Genomic DNA, 25595 nt, shown 5'->3' with positions numbered 1-25595 from the left:
ATGACCACTTCCCAAAGTAATTTAGCTTTGGAAAAAAAAATCCAAAAGTAGTAAAGAAATAGAATAATAATTTTATGTGGCTGCCGGAACACCTGAGCTTAGATCTTCCTTGTCAAACCATCCTAACATACAAATGGCTGTGTTTGTATGGCTCTTTGGTGGCCTGAGAGGAGCCATGGGGGAGGTCCAGCTAGAATCAAGGGTTCCCATTAGTACTTCACTTCAAATAAAGAAGGAAACAATTTTCTTTAAGGGATTTAAAAAGAAAAAAAGTTTGCATCGATGGCTGGACCAAGGGAGAGGAGAACTCCATCTTTTCCCCCGCCTCTGGGGAAGGCAGGAACTAACACTCGCCTGCCAGGTCCTCGTTTGAGGTCTGAGACAGGATCTTACCCGGAATGTCTGCTCTTTCTTCTGCCTGTGGGAAACCTGGTCCAGCGTGCCATCTGTCTGACTCCTTTTCAGGCCAGTTGTGATGTCAGGGACATTGCTGAGATCTGCGTGGAAAGTGACAAAAGCATAGGTGAGGCTGGCCGTTTGCAGAGAATAGTAATGACTGGTGTAAAGGCCCAGACGGAGAAAGAAAAACTTCAACAACCCAGAACGCAGACGTCAGGCTCCTCAGTGACCCAGGAGTTACCACGTGCACAGCTGGTCTTCTGAAACACATCTGGGCTCTGGCTAATTAAAGACACAACATCTGCCTGTTTGGTCAAAGGAGGCCAATGACCAATCGAGACAATGATTTAAATGCCTGGCCACCCTTGTCATTACTGTGTAAACTTAACTAAGAACGCTATTTTTTAAATTTATTTATTCAAAAATATAGTTGATTTATAATGCTGTGTTAGCTTCTGGTATACAGCAAAGCGATTTAGGTATATATATATATATATTCTTTTTCATGTTATTTTTCATTATAGGCTATTACAAAATACTGAATATTGTTCCCTGTGCTATACAGTAGGACTTTTTGTTTATCTATTTTATATGTAGTAATTTGTATTTACTAATCCCAAATTCCTAATCTATCCCTTCCCCACCCCTGTTCCCTTTGATAACCATAAGTTTGTTTTCTATTTGTAAATAATAGTTTCTGTTTGTAAATAAGTTTGTTTCTGTTTGTAAATAAGTTTGTCTCATTTCTTTAGATTCCACATATAAGTGATATTATGTGATACATGTCTTTCTCTTTCTGGCTTACTTAACTTAGTGTGACCATCTCCAGGTCCATCCATGTTGCTGCAAATGGCCTTATTTTTCTTTTTATGGCTGGGTAGTATTCCATCATATAAATACCACAGCTTCTTTATCCAGTCATCTGTTGATGGACATTTAGGCTGTTTCCATGTCTTGGCTATTGTATATAGTGCTGCTGTGAACACTGGGGTGCAGGTATCTTTTTGAATTAGAGCTCCCTCCAGATATATGCCCAGGAGTGGGATTGCTGATCATATGGAAAGTCTGTTTTCAGTTTTTTAAGGAATCTCCATACTGTTTTCCACAATGGCTGCACCAAACTACATTCCCACCAGCAGTGTAGGAGGGTTCCCTTTTCTCCATACCCTTTCCAGCATTTATCATTTGTGGACTTTTTAATGATGGCCATTCTGACTGGTACAAAGTGATACCTCATTGTAGTTTTGACTTGCATTTTTCTGATAATTAGTGATATTGAGCATGCCGAGTACGCTATTATACAGTATTGGCACTGCCCTCCCTTTATTTTTGGCTAAGGGAGGGCAAAATCACCAGGTGCATCTGAGAAAACCAATGATGTAATATCACAGATTCTTATTACAACCCACAACCTGCTCATTTGCAAGGATAGTTCTTTTTCCAACATCACCACAATTTCACCCTAAATTGAAAGTCCCAAGGGGAACAGCAAAACTTTGTTAGCTTCCAGAGTAAGAGTTAAGAATATAGAAGTTAAGGAGAGTGTGTGGTTCTGCAACCTACATTTATACACATATGCCATCTTCCACAGTTCTTTCCAGTGGTGCTCAAATCCACAAATTCAAGAAAGATGGAAAGACCAGCCTCTGTCATGATACTATACAAGTTTTCATTCTAATTTTTGTACTTGGTAGATTATCCCCTCAACTAGGTGAAACCACGTGGTTTCTGATCCCTGTCAGCTACAAGAAGATGTCATCGAGCTCATACCTGTCTGAGTTGATGGAGGCTGAAAAGGCATGGACATTGACAAACCACCCAGCATCGCGGGGGCAGGGACAGTGGGCTCTGGGAAACCTTTGGAAGCTATGGGAGCCCTAGGAGGTTGATGGAACTCACGAACAGAAATGCTGGTCCAGGCTGATAACACCAATCACTACACAAGCACTTGCTTTTAAGGCAAGAGGGGAGCTAAAGAAAACGTCTTGATGGCCTACAGGAATCTGGAGCGCAAACTTTGTCTTCCTTTTGCTTGTTTCAACACCCTAATCCCACCTAGAAAAGGACCACATTGTCTAAGTCATACTTCACTGTTGCTGGTTGTAGAGTGAGTTAGCCCCGATTACGCGGTGCTGATCACAGAAGCATGAGCCGTCCCCGGGCAAATTTCAGGACGCAATGACAGGCAGGGATACGGAACTCAGCTCTCCGGGCTCCTAACACCACACCACGGAGGCAGTCTGCTCACCAATAGGCTGACCACATGGGAAGCAAGATTAGACTCTAAACCAAAAGTGACCCCCTCCTCCCACTGTTCCCCCATCACTGCCTCCTTAGGCTGCCGGGTGCACCTTTGTAAAAAGGCCAACCAACAGAATTCACAGAACAGTCCACATCCTACCGTGTTCAGCATAAACACATCTCTCCATCCGTCCATTTAACATGCACTTCTTGAGAACTGGCTCTCTTCCAGGCTCTGTGCTAGGTGCTGGGAATACAGAGGTGGTTCCTACTCTCAGGATGTGCTTCTCGCCCAGATGATGTGACTGGTGAGGAAAAGGGAGACAGACGCAGGAGCACAACAAGGCGTCACAGACGACGTGAGAGGGGTCCGCTCAGGGGAAGGAGGGAAGTGAATTCTCCCTGGGGCCCTAAAAGCCTTCAGAGCAAAGGAGACACTGGAGAAAAGCCTTTCAATCTGAGTGAGGGCCCCTTGTCTTTAAGGCTGAAGACAACCAGGCAGGGTGGGCAGTGGGGAGACGGGATTCCATGAACAGGAGGCAGCTAAGTAAAGGCAAATCCCACGGAGAGCCCAGCACGATCTGGGCACGTGTTGAGTGTGGCTGCCACACGGGGCAGGGGTGGGAGGGGTGTGAGGTCACCCTAGGATGGAGGGACCGACAGCGGGTAGGACTTTGGCAGAAAAGCAGGCCAGAAAGTCACAGCAACACTTAGGGTATGAGGTGGAAGGACTCAAATGAATGCAGAGTAGAACCAGCACAACCCAGATTCCACGGGGCTCCTCTTCGCTGCCTGTTTCGCACACAAGGAGATACAGACAAGGGAGGTAGGAAGGCAGAGCCTGGCTTCTACGTCTCAGGTGACTGGGTGCATGGGAACAGGGTGGGGTGGGAGTGACAGTCACGAGTTTAGCTTTGGTGAAGCCGAGTCTTGAGATGCCACCTGAGAGTCGGGGAGTGCAGGAAAGGTCTGCACAGGGTGTGCGTTTGGAGCCATCCTCCTGCACCTGGCAATGAAGCCAGGGGGATGGATGGTGCCCCTTCCCCACCACCAGGGGGAATGTGCCGAGTGGGACACAAAGAAGACCAAGGAGAGAACCTGGAATCGCCAAGGCACAGACTGCAGGGAAGGAGGCCCCTCTCTCTTTAGAGAGAAGTCACAGTCAGAGAAGAACCAGAAAATCAGGAAAGAGCAACGTCGCAGACACCATGCGATGTAAAAGTCCATCACTCAGGTAACAGAACCAAGTCTGCATTATTGCTGCCTTCACCTTGCAAATCAAAAGCTCCGGTTTTTTTTAAAGAGTTGTACTAAGCACAGGATATCTGACACCCAATCATAATGAAGATTTCCACAGCACCTGCTCCGTGTCAGGTATGCACTAAGTTCTGAGGATACAAAGATGAAGGCGACCTCAAGTCCCCTGAAGATCCCAAACACGGCATGGGCACAGGGAGCTCTGGAGCCCGGAGGTGCCAGATGGATGCTGGAGAAAATAACACGGCTATGTCAAAAGCGGGTGTGAAGTGAGTTCTGAGTCATCTCTTCAATGTATTCACAAAACTTTGGAACTTGCATGCTGAAAACTCCCAGAACCACCTTTTACTTCTTCCAAAGGCAAAGTTTTACCTGCTAACAGGACACCTGATACCCTTCTTCTCAAAACCCTGCCCACCCCAGGATGGAAGGATTCGCCGTGAGTCAGTGAGGCTCGGTGGCCACCTTCCATGACGCCGACTTCAGGGCGCCTCTGGGTGTGGCGTGGGTCCTCTCTGAGGCAGGCCTTGGACAGGATGGGTCACAGGATCCGGCTCCCACTGAGGCCGGCCGCAGGGATCCGAGAGGGGAAGGCAGCTCTGCCAAGATGGGGAGACGGAGCAGTTCCGCCACCAAGTTTCAAGACGCTGAGCGGTACCTGGGCATCAGCGGAGTCTGTGGGGTGGCTGATCCCCTTTCCGACCCCACCAGCAGTGCACCCATGCTGGTTTGGAGACGCCAAAGCATGAGGGAGCCCAGCGCGACAGCATCTGCAGCGGCAGACCCCGGCTCCAGGAGCCTCAGATTGCAACAGGACCTGCAGTCCCGCGTGTAAAAGGCAGCGCGCCCTAGGTGTTCTTTCTAGAGGAGAAGTGAGCACAAAGTAGGTTCGGGAAGAATAGCAGACTGGCTAAAATAAAAAGAGATACAGGCCGGGAAATCCGAATGCTTATTTACAAGCCTGCTTTAAACAGGCAGCATGCTGACACCCTGTCCTGGGTGCCAGATGCCTACACAGCCCCACTCACACGCTGCCCACGTCCTGGGCACCAGCTGCTGAAGTGAGTAAATGCATCCTTCCCCTCCCCGCCTGGGGAGAGCCTCCGCGGGGACCTGTGCACGGGACACGTGTGGGGCACCGGACCCCATCAGGTAACCATCAGCAGGTGCTTCCCACCCCACCCCATGCTCAGCTGCTACCAGACAGAAGTGCAGACACACTCCAGAAGGGTCTTTGGCCAATGAGACTGTAAGTGATGAAAAATTACAAAATGACAAATTCAAGTCAAGACACCTAGTTGTCATGGGTAAACACACTCTTCTGTCTTTCTCCTCTCGTTCCTTGTGGAATCTGGGGTGAGGTCTAGCAATCTGAAGCAGCTAACATCAAATGTGGCCAACAGGCGCTGCTACCCAGCCATTAGGTGAGCAGACATGAAACGTCCCGAGTCACAGCCTCAGCTGCTCTGTGTGGACCGACTCATTCCATTTATTTCTTCCCTGGCAGGATGGGCACCAAGCACTGGAGGCCACAGTGTGCCAGGTCCTAGATCAGGGTCCACACACGACCAGCCTCAGGCAACTTTCTCTTTTTAAAAATAAACATTTGATAAAATTCAACACCCATTTATGATAAAAACTCTCGCCAAAGTGGGTATAGAGGGAACATATCTCAACATAATAAAAGCTATATATGACAAACCTACGGCCAGCATAGTACTCAACGGTGAAAAACTCAAAAGCTTCCCACTAAAATCTGGGACAAGAGAAGGATGCCCACTATCACCACTCCTATTCAACATAGTCCTGGAAGTCCTAGCCACAGCAGTCAGGCAAGAGAAAGAAATAAAAGGGATCCAAATTGGAAAAGAAGAGGTAGAAGTGTCACTATATGCCGACGACATGTTACTATATATAGAAAACCCTAAAAGGTCCACACAAAAACTACTAGAGCTGATTGAAGAATTCAGCAAGGTAGCATGTTACAAAATTAACGTTCAAAAATCAGTTGCATTTCTTTACACTAACGATAAATCAACAGAAAAAGAAAGTAAAGAAACAATCCCCTTTAAAATAGCACCCAAAGTAATAAAATATCTGGGAATAAATCTAACCAAGGAGGTGAAAGAATTATACACAGAAAACTATAAGCCACTGATGAAGGAAATTAAAGAAGACTTTAAAAAATGGAAAGATATCCCATGCTCTTGGATTGGAAGAATCAATATTGTTAAAATGGACACAATGCCCAAGGCAATCTACAGATTTAATGCAATCCCTATCAAATTACCCAGGACATATTTCACAGAACTAGAACAAATCATAATAAAATTCATATGGAACCATCAAAGACCAAGAATTGCCAAAGTATTACTGAAGAGAAAGAAAGAGGCTGGAGGAATAACTCTCCCAGACTTCAGACAATACTATAGAGCTATAGTCATCAAGACAGCATGGTATTGGTACAAAAACAGAAATATAGGCCAATGGAACAGAATAGAGAGCCCAGAAATGAACCCACAAACTTTTGGTCAACTAATCTTCGACAAAGGAGGCAAGAATATACAATGGAATAAAGACAGTCTCTTCAGCAAATGGTGTTGGGAAAAGTGGACAGCAGCATGTAAAACAATGAAGCTAGAACACTCCCTTACACCATATACAAAAATCAACTCAAAATGGATCAAAGACTTAAACATAAGACAAGATACAATAAACCCCCTAGAGGAAAACATAGGCAAAACATTATCTGACATACATTTCAAAAATTTTCTTCTAGTAGAAATAAAAGCAAGAATAAACAAATGGGACCTAATGAAACTTACAAGCTTCTGCACAGCAAAGGAAACCATAAGTAAAACAAGAAGACAGCCTACAGAATGGGAGAAAATTTTTGCGAATGAAACCGACAAAGGCTTGATCTCCAAAATATATAAGCAGCTCATATGACTCAGTAAGAAAAAAATAAAAACCCAATCCAAAAATGGGCAGAGGACCTAAACAAGCAATTCTCCAAGGAAGACATACAAATGATCAAAAGGCACATGAAAAAATGCTCAATATCACTAATTATCAGAGAAATGCAAATAAAAATTATAATGAGGTATCACCTCACACCAGTCAGAATAGCTGTCATTCAAAAATCCACAAATGACAAATGCTGGAGAGGCTGTGGAGAAAGGGGAACCCTCCTACACTGCTGGTGGGAATGCAGTTTGGTGCAGCCACTATGGAAAACAGTGTGGAGATTCCTCATAAGACTAGGAATAGACTTACCATATGACCCAGGAATCCCGCTCCTGGGCATATATCCAGAAGGAACCCTACTTCAAATGACACCTGCACCCCAATGTTCATAGCAGCACTATTTGCAATAGCCAAAACATGGAAACAGCCTAAATGTCCATCAACAGGTGACTGGATAAAGAAGATGTGGTATATTTATACAATGGAATACTATTCAGCTATTAAAAACCGACAACATAACACCATTTGCAGCAACATGGATGCTCCTGGAGAATGTCATTCTAAGTGAAGTAAGCCAGAAAGAGAAAGAAAAATACCATATGAGATCACTCATATGTGGAATCTAAAAAACAAAAACAAAAACAAAAACAAAGCATAAATACAGGACAGAAATAGACTCATAGACAGAGAATACAGACTTGTGATTGCCAGGGGGGCAGAGGGTGGGAAGGGATAGACTGGGATTTCAAAATTGTAGAATGGATAAACAAGATTATACTGTATAGCACAGGGAAATATACACAAAATGTTATGGTAGCTCACAGAGAAAAAAATGTGGCAATGAGTGTGTATATGTCCATGTATGACTGAAAAATTGTGCTGAACACTGGATTTGACACAACATTGTAAAGTGATTATAAATCAATAAAAAATGTTAAAAAAAATCATTTTTGGAGAGTGATGACACTCTAGGCAGGCTGTCCCAGAAGGTGACTGGCCCCGCTCCTCTGCTCACCTGACAGTTCCCCACAGACAACCAGGGACCCTCGGGGCTTTGGGCAGGAGACGCCCAGTAACTCAGGGTCTTCCTGGGCGCTGCCTTGGCACAGACACCATGAGCATCACAGCCAGCCAGGCAACTGGCAGCCCCAAACCCTTCACAGCTGAAGGCCAAACCCTGTGTTCAAGCCACATCCTGGGTATCCACTCAGCAACAGAAACATTAGGGGTTGCTTTGCCCACCTGGCTCATACTGCGAATTCAAAGTTTACACTGACATCACTTCCAAAGCCAGTTCAGCACAGTTACTGAGCAGGAGTGTGGACTCTGCCATCTTTTTACCCAGGTCTTTCAGGGAATGGGTGATTCTGGGGGGGCCAGGAAGGGGGCCTGGGCATGTGGTGGTGTCCCAGCCAGTCTCCCACCGCCGTTTACTCCTCAGGAATCCTCACTCTGCTCAGCAGCCAACTACAAGGTTGGCTCACTGAGCTGATGCCATGGTCCCCGTCCTGCTGGCTGCCTCCTCCTTACTCAACCAGGAAGCGAGGGCAGAGGCAACAAGCCTTCCTAGAGCCCGACACACACCCAGGTGGCTGCCAGCAGCGCCCAGAGACACCAGGCAGCTCCCGGCTGCAGGAGGGAGATGCTCTGCCCAGGCCGCAGCCAGGAGCTGCTTTCAGAGGCCAGACAGCTAGTTCTCAGAGAAGAGATCCCGTGTTCTCAGGAACAGCGACTGTAAGAGGAATTGAGTTAAAATCTCAAGAAGGTATCAATCCCAAGGCCAAAAAACAAGAAACTGACCTGAGAGGAGAACGTTTGTCTTCCCCTATTTGACACGGTTTTTTTTTTTTTTTTTTTTTGAGAAATTAGTGATGGTAGTCACAGCATGGGGATGAGCTCTGCTTCAAGCTGCGGGGTGAGTGAGGAGCCATTTGAAGCAGTATAAAATTCTGTATCAATGCTTCCAACACACAGTTTATCTTGGTATCAAGGGCATGTTGAGGATTGAGTTCATCTGCACAGAAAAGCTTAAAATCTCTCAATTTTTAAGTTTAAATTTGCATACTTTGTAAAGCACTGATTTTTTTTAAACCCATTCGTTTTTTTGTTTGTTTGTTTGTTTTGCGGGGGGAAGGTAATTAGGTTTATTTATTTAATCTTTATTTCTTTAATGGAGGTACTGGGGATTGAACCCAGGACCTCATGAATGCTAAGCATGAGCTCTACCACTTGAGCTATACCCTCCCTCAAGCATTGATTATTTTTAATTAACTCAGATTTCCCTAAACTTTACTCAGGCTCTTACTTAAAAAGGCAGTGGTTTGTGACACCTGTCGTTAATGATATTTGCCATGCTCTGTCATCCAAGCAAATATTACTCGTCATCCATCAGTGAAAGAGAATGGAAATAAAACCATTTAAAGGAACGAACAGATGGACTACATAGTAAGAACAAACAACGCTGGGCTGACCACATTCAAAGGCTAATCGAGTCCTCAGCTGCACCGTTGACAAAGGTGACCACCGCTATCGTGTCCTTCTGGTACAGATTAAAAATCAGGCTACTTTTTGAAGAGATCGGGGACTCTGCATTTCTTCACTGTTATTATTCTTGTGCCGAGCAGATCCAAGGCAGCAGTCTGAATGTCACTGTCAAGCCCACAGAGAAGTCAATTCTATCATAACATAAATACAATTCCAGAAAAATGAAATTTCATAAACCTTCAAAGTGCACTTAACCTGAGGTCACATTCCACCTGCTGATGTTGACAATGCAAGGTCTCTGGAGATAAACAGACAGAGGTAAACACTGGTAGCCAATGCTTCTTAATAGCAGGCTGCCATGATTTGATTCAATTATCTTGTGATAAATTGCCTGAGCATCTGAAAGAACAGTTATAGGAACAGGGTAGGAGTGTCCTGGAAGCCACCTCCATGCTCTGTACAGCTCGGGGGAGGAAAGGCCTTCCTGGCAGGTGGGGAGGGGAATGGAGGTGGCTCCACATCCTTGTTCTCTGGGAGGCTAGGCTGTGGCAGGCTCTCAGCCCCCAAGAAAGGCCGCAAACGGCCTCCCATTGGACCTCACCCAGGTCCCTGACGGAAAATACAAAGTCAATGGCAACAGATCTTCAGGCAAAGTTTCAGGTCCATTAGAAACCGATACTTGCAGAGCCGGGAGGACCACCCAAATGTCACATTTAATTACATTCAGGGGCAATTAACAGACACCACTGTATTTCAGACACTTAAAGAACTTCAATCAAGTAGAATTTAAGTTCAAAACTCTTCCAAACTACTTAGTGGGTATTCTATTTAAAGACCCTGAGTAGAACCCTAAAAAAATTTACAAGATTCTACTGAGAGATGTGCTACAGGAGAAAGGAAACCGGAGTTACACTTCCTTCCAGGAAGTGCTGCTGTGTCGCGGGATTAAAAGAGGGTGAAATAGAATATTATTCAGCCAGAAAGGGGATGCATGAATAAAGTACTGATTCCAGCGACGACATGGATAAACCTAGAAAAAACATCACGCTACACGAAAGGAGGCAGATGCAACAGGCTACATGTCATATGATTCCACTCATATGAAACAGCAGAGCAGGCAAACCTGCAGGAACAAAAGGCTGATGAGTGGCTGTCAGGCCTGGGGGGCAGGGAAGGAGGGGTGACTGCTGGTGGGCACCAGGTGTCTTCCTGAGCTGATGGAATGTTCTAGAATCAGGCAGTGGGGATGGTTGCACAACTTGGTGAATATACTATGAACCACTGATCTGTACACTTTAAAGGTGACTTTTATGGTCACGTGAATTATACTGAATTCTTTTTTAAAGATGGTGAGGATGTCAGTGCAGGTTTCAAAGGAGAGAAAGGAGAGTTACAGTAAAACTCCACCATCAGTGGGTTCCAAAGGACCAAAGCACATGAAACACACGGTCCCGGGAATGCAAGGTTAATGAAAATCAGTGTGAATTATCTAAATAAAGAAAGAAACAAGAATAAAGAGAGTGAAGTGGTTACAAAACAGCTCTCCCCAACTGAGCAGGCTGTAAGTGGTCACCGGGCAGTCAGTTCCTAACCGCCACCCCCAGCCCCCAGATGAGGACCCAGATAATAAGACAAGGGCCGTCATCAGTCCAGTGACATCTCAGTTTGTCTTACTACAGGACACATTATTATTGGATTTTACTCTATGTACATTAATAGAGGAATATTTAAGAGGAAAAAAAGTGGTTAAAATCCAGACAGTTTCCCCTGTGTAGAAGGGAAAACAGACAGACACAGTTCTCGCCCTGTCAACCACTGACCATGACCTTGTCCAAGTTCCTAGCAACCTGACGGGTCTCTGTGCCTTGGTTTACCCAGCTGTGAAAGTAAAATGATAATAACACATCTTGGCTGCATCAGGGTGCTGGAAGGGATAATTAATGCTTTTAAGGCTCTTGGTGATCTTTGTATTCGAGACAGCCTGCTATTATCACGAAGCCTTAACAAACACCTTTCCTCTGGCAGTCAAGACCTGATTCTATTTAAAGAGGTACAGAGATTTGTTGCAAAACCAAATGGAATGCTTGATTCATGACTTTGCTTTTTTCACTTCCTAAACTTTTAGGATAAAGACACATTCTTAGAGTAGTTTAACTTGGTGCTGTAATCACATTAAATGACTGAGTGTTAGAAAAGAAAAAAAAATATGCTCAACTGTTTCATCTAATCCTTCATTTTAAGAGTTGATGAAGAAATAGGAATTAGAGTAACCTGCCCGAGGTCAATCACGAGGCCAGGAACTAGACTCCAGATCCCTTGACTCCAGATTCACAGTCCTTTGTAAATGTTAGTGCCCTTGAATTAAACCGAAACCACATCCCACTATCAGCATTGACCTACACCAGTGATACAGAGGTTCCTATTCTTTTTCAGCTGTGGTTTGGGTTGACCCACTAAAACAGTCCTGCGTCATGGGCACCAATCAGCCCGTTAAAACAGCAGAACAGTGCAGACATGGGACGTGAACTGGGCTCCGTGTTCTCCCAGGATTCACAGTCAGACTCTTTGGAGCTGGGGCGCGTGGTTCTCGGTGAGTGGAGTCCCATGCCATCCCAGAGTCCCTAGGCACGAGCACAAGCGAGCAGAGCCTTCAGCTCTGAGAAAGTCCCAGCGCAAGTCCTCTGCAATCAGATTTATGAAAAGAAATCTGGGAGGCTTCAAGGTGTGGTCCAAAGATGCTTTTTATCCCCGAGAACCCACTCTCGGGACACTGCCTTTCCTGGCTAGGGACTCCTAGCCGCCTGCTTTCACTGAATAGATACGGAGTGAAACGCCCGCTGTTCACCGAGAACTGTGCTAGCTGCTGTGTCTTAAACATCTCTGGGATCCTCAATGTCCCTATTTTTCAAGGGATTTTCAATTTCTTGAAAATAGTAGGTAAATGATAAGCACACAGAGGGCAATAAATCTTAACTTTCACGTCAGGTATGCAGACAAAATGCCTTTCAGAGCTCAGAAGAAGCGGCGCCCACGACCCCTCCGAGGTGGTGTGCAGGCAGCCCCCTGCTCCTTACAGGGTGCAGTCCTAGAAGTATGGAGACTGAGGTGATGGACTCTGTGAAGGCATCTGTTCCCAGGGATCTAGACAAATTCTGAAATTTCTACTTAGGCTTTGCCTTTTAAACACACCTGGGGCATATCTTAATCTCCTTCTCCTCCTTCCCCAGTGAACACATGACCTGTGACTGGAGATCAAAGAGCATCCCACAGGGCTACAGGCTCACCAGCCAAGGCACAGGTGACGACTGGCATTTGGGGGTCATGGGTACTAAGCTACGAAATCCAGGTTTCTTACCAACATTTTTCAGCTCCCTCTTTCCCTGATTTTTATAGAACAATAAGGACAAAATTCAATAAACATTCAAATGATTTTGCTAATACTATGTAAGGATACCTAAACCTCACAGAAGGCGGGTGTGGTCCTTCATCAACTGAAACATAAAAGTCAGAATTAGATTCACAAATGGCAACTGAGGAGTAAGTAGTGCTGGAGAGGTCAAGGCAGACAAGTTGAGACTAGCATGTCCTTCTGTTTCGAAGCTTCTGAGTGCTTCACTGGAAATTCTGGATTCTGTAGGGAGTCTGCTGGGAGACTCTGAGGGGGAAGGGACATTCTATAACCTGTTCCACATGTTACAGCATCTGCCCCAGTTCAGGGGCAGCCGGTCAGGGCTCCTCACAGAAGACACAAAATAATTTTGCTTACAATTTCACATGTCTCATTGCAAATGACTTTTCCCAGAGCTACTAAGAAGGAACAAAACTGGATAATTTGAACTTTGTCACATTTTCCCAGAATATGTAGAAGTGGTTAATGGCCGAAAAGCCAAAAAAGCCAAAAAAAAAAGGGGGGGGGGGATTACATGGGAATGGACAATTTATAAATAGATATTCATTCAGAGCTGAGGACTACAGGATCAAAAATAAATTAATAAGATGCGACAAAGCATAACTGAATTGTTTGAAATGAAAGGAGTGAATTTGGGGCACTTGTATTTCAGACTTGACTGTTTTCTCCTAACAACAAGAGTGTGTTTGCCTTACTCTATGAGTGAAAGTCTTTAAAGTAGGCAAGTTGTCATTCACATCTCTTCCCTTTCCCTTCATGTTGTTAACCTTGATGAGTTGTGAGATTTTATGGATGGCTTTCAGGATAAGCCATTAAAACCATTTAGAAACAGGCGGAATGTTCACTATAAATACAGAGGCTTACAAAGGCATTCCAAAACGAACTCCTGGTCTTCCCAGAGAGCTGTTCCACAGACAGCTTCCCCATCTTAATGGAAGGCAACTCCATCCTTCCCGTTGCTCAGGCAAAACCTGGGATCCTCCTTGGCCTCCTTTCCTGCCCTCACCACCAACCCCCACCCCCACAGTGATCTCTGAGCGAGTTCTGTTGGTTCCACCTCCACCGTGACCACTGAGAACAAAGCCACAACCTCTCACCTGGTCACTGCAAAAGCCTCTGTCCCGTTCTGGTTTCCTATGGTCCATTCTCAACAGTCAGTGATCCCTTTAAAACACTGATCAGATCGTGTCACTTCTCTGCTTAGATACGTGGGATGGCCCCTCGTGTTCCTCCAAGTCAACTTAGGACCTTGGGAACACCTTTGGGAAGTCCCCACACAGCTCCTCTGCAATGGTTGTTTCAAGAAAAAGTGTTGTAAGCTGAACTAGCTGCTTTTTTCACAAAACCCAATTTTTATTTGAGAAAACAACTGATGAAAATGTTATTTTAAGTGAGCAAAACAAGCCTATAACTTTCAAGAGAAAAGACAGTTTTATAGATATAATTCAACCGTTCCAGCAAAAATTTGAATCTTGGAAAACTTGTATTCACTACCATGAGCTTGACAGCTTCCCAGTATTTTGAGACTTTCCCAATGAGATTGGTGAAGATATGAACGAATGTGATTTTTAATGCTGTGTAATGAAATGTCCATATTTGAAAGATCTGCATGACCTAGTGACCTAATATTTTCTAAGTAACCACTGCATGTTAGAAAATCATACATGAGCAAAAGATCTATTCGAAGTGCAAGGTAAGACAATGGATTTTAGTGTGACCAAGAAAAGAGAGTCTATCAATGATGCCTCAGATTCCACACTGCCACTAACCTTGAAGAACTGCCTCTTGTTGAGTTCTGGTGTAATAGTAAAGACTGTCCACAATTATCTGAAATGATTATTCCAATACTCCCTTCCTTTTACAACTACGTATCTATGTGAGGTTGGGGTTTCTTCCAATCACTTCCATCAAAATAATACACTACAACAGACAGAATGCAGAAGTGGATATAAAATCCAGCTGTCTATTAAAAACACACAAAGAAATTTGCAGAAATGTGAAACAGTTCTGTTCTTCTCACTGATATATACATGTTTTTGGTTTGGAGAACTAGTTCATTAAAAATATGTTTATTGCATTAAGACAAAGTGGATTCATTGTTGTCACATTAAAATAAATTTTAATAGATACTTTTTAAATTTCTCAGTTTAAATTTCTAATATAGTAAATATCAATAAGTATTAATACAACTAAAGCTCTTTAGGGTCACTGATCATTTTTTACAGTAGAAGACCCATTATTCTGCCTACCACAGCTGTGCCCGAAGATAACACAGTAAAAACAAAGCAAAACCAAAAAAAAAAAACCAAAAAAAAAAAAAAAAAACAAAACAAAAGACCAAAACACTATTTCCCCCAACATTTAAGAGTCTCAAGGTGAGAAAGGAACTAAGAATAATGTTTACCTCTGGGAAAGAAATGGGGCGGCCAAGGCCAGGGTGGGAGAAATTTATCTCCTCTATTTATTTAACTAACACATATATGACATTCACTGTGTGCCAAGTACTATCTAGTTCTTTCCAAATATTATTTCATTGATTCCATAAACACCCTAGACTATTTTACAGTTGCAAAAAAACTCAGCATAGAGAGCTTAAGTGACCTGCTCCACCAAGGTCACACAGCTAGTTAGCGGACGAGCTGGGAGTCAAGATTTGCGCACAGGTTGCCTGGCTGGTCGCTGTGCTCTCAACCACTTCACTCTGCAGCTTCAGGGGACTTGTCTATCACTGTTTAACCTTTTCTACTGCTGGGATTCCGTACCATGCCTGTATTACCAGTCCAAAAGATCAAAGATACAGCCACAATACAGCTGTCTCTAGAAGCGAGAGCTAAAAAGGAGATGCTCATACTTGGTCCTTCCTAAGTTTCCACGCCTTTACAGGGAGGAATATAAGCAGAAACATAATTCATTTTTAAACCTGTTACAAAAGAAGGGGAACAAAAATGCAAATACAGAAGAGCATCATTTGGTAATCAGTACTCGTAACAGCCACAGAACAGTCAGATCTTTTTTTTTTTCTTTTATGTAACAGGCCATGTAACATTTCCTCTTTCCAACAATAGCTAAGACAGTTTCACAGAACCACCACCTCACAGGGGCCTGGCTCACTCTGCCTGCGCAGGGGGCTACATTTGATCCAATCATCCCAGACTCTCAAATGGCTCCTGAAAGTCACATATCCAACAGAAACTGCATACCTTGTACTTCAGAGAAATTCTATTGATTTTTACCTGAAAGATGAATTTGATGTTAAGAGAGAGAATATAGGACTGATTTTCCTCAAAATGCTGGCAAATTTTATTCACCACCTTCTCCCTTAACTCCAACATGGTCTCATCCTTGTGCTCACTACCAGCTGGTACCCAGGCCCGACCCCAGGCCAGCTACATCCCTAAACGTGCCTGTGAGGACCACACCGTTAGTGGACCCGGAGATAATACTGAGGAGCATTTTGTTTTCACAGGGCACCAACAGTAAGTTATTTACTCATTTTTCCCTCACCCCCGAAAAAAACCATTTATTTTAGTATTTATTTTACAATGGAGCCTGGCCATTAAAAAGAAGACATTAAGACCCAAAGGAATGAACGAAGCTACAGGAGTGGAAAGATAAAGCCTATATATAGGGGTGGATTATCTAGCCACACTCGCATGCTCTTTAAATGATCAGACAAATCCTCTCTACTTGCCATAAGGCAGGGGAAAGTAATGCAATATTTTCTAGTTTCTTTAGCTACACGCCATGACATGTCTGCTATAAACTCCCAGAATTCAGGGTTTTCCACAATCTGGCCCCAAAAGACTTTCCAATGTTATTTCCTATTCACACAGAGCCAGGTGACCCCTGTTCTCAGCCTGTGTCCCAGCTTTCATGCTGTGCGCGAAGTGCCCTCCCGCCCTCCACCACACCTCCCAGGCCACAACCCGCCCATCTGCTGTGCTCAGATCCATGGCTAACCTTTCTCCAGCACTCGCGTCTCTTTTGAACCCCTTTGCTGAAAATAAACAGGAACGATGGGTGGGGATTCTACCTCTAAGATGGACCTCGAATTCTCTTTCTTGGAAAGTCTTTTTTTTTAAACTATGAATTATTATTTACAAGTGTTTTACTTTTCCTACTCACCTACAAGCTCCTTGAGGGTAGGAAATAATATCTAGTTCATTTTTATACACCTGCAACATTTAGCCAAAAGTTATCATTTATTTGTTAAATCAACAAGTGAAGAAATGAATGAATGAAAAGGAGAAAAAGGAAAACAAATTTACCAACAACACTAAGTTTATAAGGGAATTAGCATCCAAGGATCTTAATTCCCTCCCCTGCTAACAGAAAGCCTCACACTTACTTCTGCCAGTGAAACGGAAAACTACCTTTATCATAAGAAACTAAGAATTCTGAGACCAAAGTTCTCTGTATCCTGGTAAAAATTGTTATTTCCAAAGCAGATTTAAAAAAAATTTTTTTTTTATATACACCAACCATCTTTAGAAACGTGAATATATTTTTACATCTAGGCATCTGGGGTGTCAGCCAGACAGACTCAGGAAGAGCAGTTTCACACACAAACAGGGCATCTTCTGAGCTCAGTGCTGTTAGTCATCCTAACCCAGCCTGTGGAAGCCGAAATGCCCCCTCACTCTCGTAAACAGGAAGTGAGAGGGTTTGCCACATCAGAGCTGGCTCTCTAATTCTTCCCCTGGTGAAAAGCTGTATCATGGACCCAGACATTCCCAGGAGCAATTCATCCCAAAGAGCAAATCTGCATCTAAGTGGCTTCTGGTAGCAACCTGAGACTCTACACTACTTCAACACCAATTTCAGAAAGAGAGTGATTCAAAGGTGGCGGGGGGCAGGGGAGGGAGGTGGTTAAAAAAAGAACCTCAGGCTGCAATTACCTTCTTCATCTGGTAAGAAGCATTTGCTAGGCTAACATTATCTAAATGCAGGCAGGAACACAGGTCTTTTCTATTTTGTCTCCTGTTAAATACACCCCAAACCTAACGATGCCATATGAACAGCTGTTTATATCAATGGAGACGACATGAATGCCACATCAAGTGCAATGTTTACGTAAAGACTTTGTTCAGCGACTCTACACCCAATAAGACTCTCTTAAAAGCCACTGGAATTTTTCAAAAGATGGCATATACTAGAAAAGGGATTTTCAACACAAAGCAAAAACAGCATTAACAGGAACCCAGTATCAACAGGGCTGGCACATCCGTGCCCTTCAGCGGTGGCCTCGTCAGCTCAAAAATAACACCGGCTTCTCCAGGGAATTCCAGCAGTGAAATTAATTCTCCCCATAAAAAGTCCTTCAGATGATACTTCCGCTCAAGTCAAATATAGCCTCTAGACGTCTCTTCTCTCTTTCTACTGTGGCTAGCTAGAACAGAAATGCAAACCCTGCAAGGCAGGGATCAAATGGTCATTTCTAAGGATACAAAGAAACTTAATATCGAATGCCCATCAATTCTCGGGGCATCCCTGCCTGCTCCACTCCTCACAGCGACGCAGGAATGTCACAGCAAAGCTGGTCAATGTTGCAAGCTCTTTGCCTCTCAGTATATCAGTCCACTGAATGGGACTGTCTCCTGGGGGTGGGCTGGGGACCTAACAAGTCAACGTGCTGTCTCCTGAGCACACTGAGGCTTGGGGTATATAAACTCTGATTGAGAGAATAACACACAGGCACAATTGCTATGACTGGCTGAGAACTCTATACATATTATCTCATCAACTCCTCAAAATGTGGGCACAGAAACGTTCAAGATAGGGCAGGTCCTACTGCTAAGGGTCAGACCACCTCCTTTGGACCACTGGCCTGTGCAGCATGAGCAGCCCTGGTCCACAACGGAGCTGGCACTACCCCAAACCACCTGAAGGGGGCTCTCTGATGCAGGACCCAGGAATCTGCATTTTTAGAAGCTCCTCAGGCAAGTCTTATGAACTCTGAAGTCCGAGAACTGTTTCCCTAAATACTATACACATCCATGAGTCTCAAATGCCAGCAGGATGCTTCTTTTCTAGAAAAGCACAGCAGCTCAGTCATTCCCCTGGTTCCATGGCACCTACCGCTGTTACCAACATTTCTTTCACTCACGTACTCACACATGTAAGTAATAAGGGGGGGTTAAAGCTAACAAACATAAATTTCCAGATACCTGAATTCATGCCGCTTATCGCGGGGCTTCAAACATTTAAAGCACCTAAGAGGGCTCAGGAAATACTCAGCCCTGCACAGTCAAGATACGCCTGAAACAGCTGCTTAGGGCTTCTTCCTCCACCTTCTGATGTTCTTACAGTTTCTGTTTAAAAACCAGGTCTTCCCTTCCAGAGAGCCAGCTGTTTGGTTTGTATTAACAGGCAGAAGATTGGCTTCTCTGGAAAACAGAACAGGCAAATCTTCCTTCTTTTCAAGTACCAGGCTGCCTTTGGCCATGCTCAGAGTGCATGACATTTAGGGAAAGGCAGAGTCTGAAGCGATCGCTCTGAAGTACCATTCTAAGTTGCATTAAACATTGTTCTTAAAAATCAAATTCTTTAATTTGTGTAATTTTTTTAATCTTTTTTTTTTTTCAGCATGAAACTGGGACAATTGTTTTCTAATTCATGACCAAAGCAAGTCAAGGTAACCGTTAGCAAGATAGTAAGCTCATGGGGAGGGGGGAGGGGGGATCGCGTGTTCAGATTTCTGGCCACGCAGGAGCCGGGCTGGACCCATGCAGATGCCCGCTCTCGTTCAAGGTCACAGTGGCCCGCTGGGCAGGGGTGGAAACCTTGTCTCCCAGATGAGGAACCCAGGCTCGGTGTCCTCATGTGGTTTCCCCCTGAAGTAGAGTATGAGCCACGGCCAAGGATTCAGAAGTTGATCTGGAAGGTGATTCCAAGAAGGCCAAGCGACGGAGTGGGGCCGGTGAGTCTAGCGGGCAGAAAGCCCCATAAAGGGTGGAGACCAGGTTCCACGTGCAACGGGGCTCAACCCCACAGGGGCACCTGAAGAATGGGGGGGTGCACCCCAAAACTGTCTCAGCAGGGGATACGGCAGCTGGGGTGTCATCCACCAACAGGCTTTTATCCCTGGCTGAACGCTCCCACCACCCACTTTCCATTTCCATGGGCTTCTGATGTCGTCGTGTTTGAGGCACAGCGGAGAGGCTTCCCACTTCTCCCCACCTTGTCTCCCTCTTCCCCGACCTCACACACGGACAGTCTCCCTTCTGAGACCTTCACTCTCAGGCACTTAACTTCCTTCACAAGCTACACAACTACTTCAAAAAGAAAAGAAACTCCATGTTTGCCAAGCACTGGGGGAAGCGGTCCATTGTGGCTGTTTTGTTTCCAACACAAGTGCATGACTCTGAAGCAGCAGAGGGGACAGTGAATCCCCAGGGAGAAGATTTCTTCCCTGCAGAGCACAGTCTCACCAGGAAACCAGGGAGGGGGTCAGTGGCTCTTTCCCAGATGGGGGTAAACCGTCCGGGCAAGGACAAGCAGAGGTATGCATTGCAGCCACGGGGGTACCTGTGGGAAGGCCAGCATGGAAAAGCACCACCATGGTCTGACTAAGCTAACCCCCCGCACACACAGACACGGGCACCCCTTAGGTAAGTTACAAAGCTGCAGCCCATTACACCAGCCCCCTAGGATGGGCATTACAACAGCCATCTACTATATCAAGGCCCACCTCTTATGCTGTTTCCTTGCCAAAAAAAAAATAAGTGGTAAACAAGCTTAACTGGCCTGCTTGATCCTTGACTGTTTAAAAAAAGAAATTGCCACTTTTACTGCTTTCTATAGAAATTCATTCCTGCAAGTACCAGAAGTGTGATAAACTCTGCAGTGATTTCTTATTAGGATAAAATACACAGAGATATAACCATCAGTGAATGCATCCCTCAAGAATAATGAATCCAACGAATGGACACACGAGGTCTCATGCGGGACACTCAGGTCTGTGAGAGCGGCCCAGGGAGGCTGAATGATGGTCCTAATATAACCAAGTAATTAATTAGTTCCGTCATAATTTTTGTTTTATGACACTCGCTTTCATATGTCAATAGTTGAAGTAATGGCATTTTAAATTGGAGGGAAGCCTCAAGAGAGGAGAAGAAAGCAGTGTAGACCTTACTGAATCACAAATCTTACAATCTGATTTTTTAATTCCAAAAATGACCTCATAAACTTGCTTTATAATTACATCTATCCTAACAGCTTCTCTTTCTGTGTTTTCCATTCATTTTCGGTACTCATGCAGATTTACGTCAGAAATCCGGGATGTTGTGTGGTATACCAGAAACTGACACATTGTAACTGACTACACTTCAATGAAAACACAAATAAAAGGAAAGTATAATCTGCTGACCAAAAGTAAATAAATATCATGTGTGCTTTTTTTTAAGACTCTGCGATTTTAAAGAATGTAATTTTGTGCAAAAACAATTCCTTGCTATTTTCACAGAAGTGTTGTAATTACTAAAATGCATGGGATTTTAATCAAAACTACTTGGTTGGCATCTGTGTTCTTCCCCTAAGAAATGAGAAGATATTCTTTGAACAGCTTAAGTAATCTAAGTTTGCAAGTTTGTAATTTTTGACAGCCTAAAAGTATTAGCTGGTGATACCAGCAGTAAAGAAGAAAGAAAACGCACAGAATCTTACCATTCGCCGTATTCTTTTTAAAGTTATCCAGGAATTCCTCCAGAAGCTGGGACTGGTTAGGAGGGGGCAGAAGACCCTTCTGGTCCCTTGAGAACAGGTCACTGTCTGACCAGGAAGAGCAGAGAGTCCCTCTGGTGTCCGGCGGCCGGGCGATCAGAGTGAGCCCGACACTCTTCTCAGAAAACAGGGCCTCCATCTGCTTGAGGTCAAGATCAGACACGGCTTCCCCGTTTAAGGTCATGATTTCATTGCCCTTTCTCAGCCCTGAGAAGGATGAAGGGGACACAGAGGAAGAAGACAGAGAGAGATTACTGTGAGGCATGTCTTAAGATGAGAAGTAGCTGCAAACTCAAGCCGGGGACTGTCTCAGGGCCTGTTCTGCTGCCGTCTTCAAAGTGAGGGCCGGAATGCACAGGACTGGGATTGCAGAGATGCCAAAACACACTTCAGCCCTGTTTCCAGACTAGTATTAGAAGAAGCAGTTGGAGGGTCACTCAAACGAATTATTCCTCTATTTATCTGATTTTCCACGCCCCAGGGAGTCATATGTGTCTGTCTATCTGCCTGGCTGGCTCTCCCTGTCCGTCTGTACATACGCACATGCACTGTGTGTGTGCACAACTTCTCCCTCCCTTTCCAAACACACACACACACAAATTCTCTCTCTCTCTCTCTCTATATATATATATGTACATACATTTTCAATTAAACTATTAAGTTTACTTTTCTAAAAATTCTAGGAGACATCATTTTCTGATAAAACCATAAGGAGATTTCACTAGCCAGACTGCAGTGCACAGGCTGGAATGGAGCGAGAACGGAGACCCTGGACCACACGCACCTTCCCCATATGCCAGGCCGTCAGGGAGAACGTCACTTATAAATATGCGGTTAAGATGCTGCCGCTCGTCCACCTGCGCTGTCACTGCAAACCCTGGGGATGAAAATGAAAGAGAAAAAGCAAGTCTAAGTGCATCACATTGATTAATTTCCCCAACTTAATTGACAGTAATTCCTCGAATATCTAGTCTCATAAGTACAGTATGTTTAGAAAGTCTAAACTACAACTAGTTTGAAAGCACAGATATCCAGCAAAGGCAGAAAAAGGGGAGTAGGTCAGATTCAAAGAATAAAGACGAATGCATGACCTTATTCAAAAGTTGAGACAATATACCGACATTTAGAGCAGCATTATTCACAACAGCCAAAAAAGGTGGAAGCAACCCAACTGTTCACTGACAGGTGAACAGTTAATAGATAAACAGAAGGCAGTATGCAATGGAATACTATTCACTCAGAAAAAAGAAGAAAACTCTGGCACATGCCACAACATGGACAAACCTTGAGGACATTATAATGCATGTGAAATAAGCTAGCCATGAAAGAACAAATACTGTGTGATTCCACTTATATGGGGCACTTAGAGCAGTCAAATCTACAGAGACAGAAAATAGGAGGTTGATTGCCAGATGCTGGGGGAAAAAAATGGGAAGTTACTGTTTAACAGAGTCCTTGTTTGGCAAGATAAAATCAGTTCTGGAAATGGATGGTGGTAATAGTTGAACAACAACATGAGTGGATTTAATGTCACTGACTGTCCCATTAACCATTCTTAACAAGTGGTTGCGAAGGTAAACTTTATGATATGTGTAGTTTAGCACAATTTAATTTTTTTCTAATTTGTTTTAAAAGTTGAGACCAAAAAATAATCTTATTGAAATAAATTATGTTGGCTTCAATACAAAAGATTTGTTAAGAAACAACTCTATATGGGACTAGGCACTTTAAGTGGCTGGAAAAAATGCTTGAATGGAGACAGTGCTTGCCCTAAATAGGACCAAGTGAGACACCCAGGCGAGACCTTCTTCCTCTAAACGCATCTCCCTCTGAGATGCTCTCCTCTCTGATTCCATGCTGGGAATACACGTTTTTGGGTCTTGGTCCCGTAACACTGGCAGTTCTTTAACAATAAGGAGAAAGGCATGTCCCCTGTCTACTCCGTGCTCAGGCAGAGCCTGGCAGAATTTGGTCACTAAAAAGTATTATTCCAAGTATCTTCCTCCAGTTATTCAAATGCAAAGAAGATTCACCAATGGGGACTGTGGAGAGTAGATTGAAGGCCAATAGAAACATGGACTAAACAGAGAGCTTCAGAGGAAAAACCAACATAACATTTGGGTCCAAACAGATTACATAAACTAAGAAACAAAAAAAATGTCAATTTTATCAATTAAAAAAAAGGAACAAGTAACAAATCATAAAAAGAAAATAAACATATTACAATGACTAGAATGTAATCAGCTTGAGTCATTTTAAGGAAAATAATTGTGTCAATATATCTAATAAGAAATAGTCTTTCTACAGAGATATTTTTTGATCATTATCTAATTATCGAGTTCCTATGGTAAAAGATAAAATAAAAGACAGGAAGGAACTCTAAGACATGAGCACAGTCTAAAAAGAGCTCAAAGCCAAGTTCAAATCCAGGCAAATGAAAATGCAAGAATTAAATACTACAAAGTGATTTGGGTAATACTGACCCTTAATCGTTAAACTGAAGGTAAAGCAATCGAGTAAGGTTGTTTCAAGAAAGTTATTAGTTCTTGAAGGCTGGGTGGGATTTACACAGTCAGAGAGGAGGGACTGGGGGAGGAGGGGTGAAGGGGAGTGGACCAGGTGGGTGAAAAAGCTGAGAGCAAAGACCCGAGATGAAAAGAACTGTTACATGAATCATAAATTAATCAGCTCAGAACAGCACTCAGCACACAATAAATTCATTGTGTTGCTATCATCGCCATCCTTCCAAATTTCTCGTCGATTCTTACATTCATTCCTTTTCATTACTTTGGCATCTCTCCCTACTATTAACACATCTTTTCAACCCGCTAACATGAATAAATAGAAATGAAGAAAGAGAAAGGAAGCTCGAAAACTACCGTCATAATTTCTGAAAATGTATAGAAAAAATTATTAGGCCCAAAGATACCGGAGTGAACTAGGCAAGGACAGACAAGGCGGTTCTCTAGCGAGGGTGTTCCTTGCGCTTACCGAAGTCAGAAACGCCCCCGGTCTTCGTCAGCTGCACGTCATAGACGTTCAGTGGGAAGACTTCTATCTCATCATAAACCTACACAAGGTAAAAACCACGAAAATCAGAGGATTTAATGTCATAGTATCTTGGAAATTTATTTTGTTTCCCAACTAGATGCCAAATTCGAACAGAATTTTCCCCAAAAATTACATATTCTAAAAGTAAAGGGCCAGGATGGGGTTCAGGTGTTCCCCTCTGAAGCCAGTGTCCACTTGCCTGGTCTTGCATGTATTCATACGGCGCAGGGATACAGTACTCAGTGTTTTCAGCTACTACTTTTCGAAGCTGAAGGCCATAGTGGCTGGGTTCCAGCTGCCTCATCTATAAAGAAAGTGACAGTTATCCAGATGTTAAGTGTTCCTTCTAAAATCATCACTGCTCATTAAAAATCAAAGTGGGAATTTCTAAAAGAAATCTCTTGTGTAATGCGCTGAGTTTAAACCTATCTAAGAGCTCAAATTTAAATATGCAAAAAAAAATGAAAGGACGGACAAATAATTATTTTTCAGAAGGTTTTCTCTCGATACTGCTTATCACTAAAGGCAAGGATGTATTCTGAAGAGGGTACAGTCATGGATATCTGATGGTAGAATGCATCTCAGCCAACGGTCTCTTCTCACAGATTCGTTGTACATAACTTTAGGTTGTTTCCTGTTACTAACGTAGAGAAATCTGTGAAATGTGAGCAATTTCATATTCCACAGACTTCAGAATGAGGAATTTCCTACTCCAACAACTTTTCCCCAGGAAAAGGTGCACATACCTACACATTGTCTCTCATTCACATTTTCAACAATGAGAAATCATCTCACGCTGGGCGATGCTCTAACTGGATCTAATCCACTAACGACTTCTCACCTCCTCTATCAGAACATTTCCCAACTTAATAACTGGTATCTTTGCTATAGAACAACACTGCTGGCTGTTTGAATAAAAATCTTATATGATGGAGTAAAAGAAATTTAAATTCAAAAGAATGTAAGCTGCATATAAGCCTTAAGTCAAAGTGACAAAAGAGGACTAAAATTAAAGATTATCCACATCTAGCAAGTATCCCTGCTAAAGAGTTACCAAGCTCTACAT

At 43.6% G+C, this 25595-nt stretch overlaps 1 protein-coding gene across 7 annotated transcripts in view; it reads right to left on the bottom strand.

The window, feature by feature from the left end:
• The window catches only part of TIAM2 (TIAM Rac1 associated GEF 2), a 211995-nt gene that overhangs the window by 40203 nt on the left and 146197 nt on the right, over positions 1-25595 (bottom strand). For all 7 annotated transcript variants that reach the window (XM_032485226.1, XM_032485232.1, XM_032485225.1 and 4 more), the window contains 5 exons: positions 24729-24833; positions 24470-24548; positions 22263-22355; positions 21422-21685; positions 394-497 (listed from right to left, as the gene is read on the bottom strand). In XM_032485226.1, coding sequence (XP_032341117.1) covers positions 394-497; positions 21422-21685; positions 22263-22355; positions 24470-24548; positions 24729-24833 — 645 coding nt within the window. The remainder of the gene's footprint in view (positions 1-393; positions 498-21421; positions 21686-22262; positions 22356-24469; positions 24549-24728; positions 24834-25595) is intronic.

The sequence above is a fragment of the Camelus ferus genome, chromosome 8 (genome assembly GCF_009834535.1).
Source record: "Camelus ferus isolate YT-003-E chromosome 8, BCGSAC_Cfer_1.0, whole genome shotgun sequence".
NCBI lineage: Eukaryota > Metazoa > Chordata > Mammalia > Artiodactyla > Camelidae > Camelus > Camelus ferus.
Note: the sequence above shows the minus strand (reverse complement) of the source record. Positions and strands in the feature narration are given on the sequence as shown.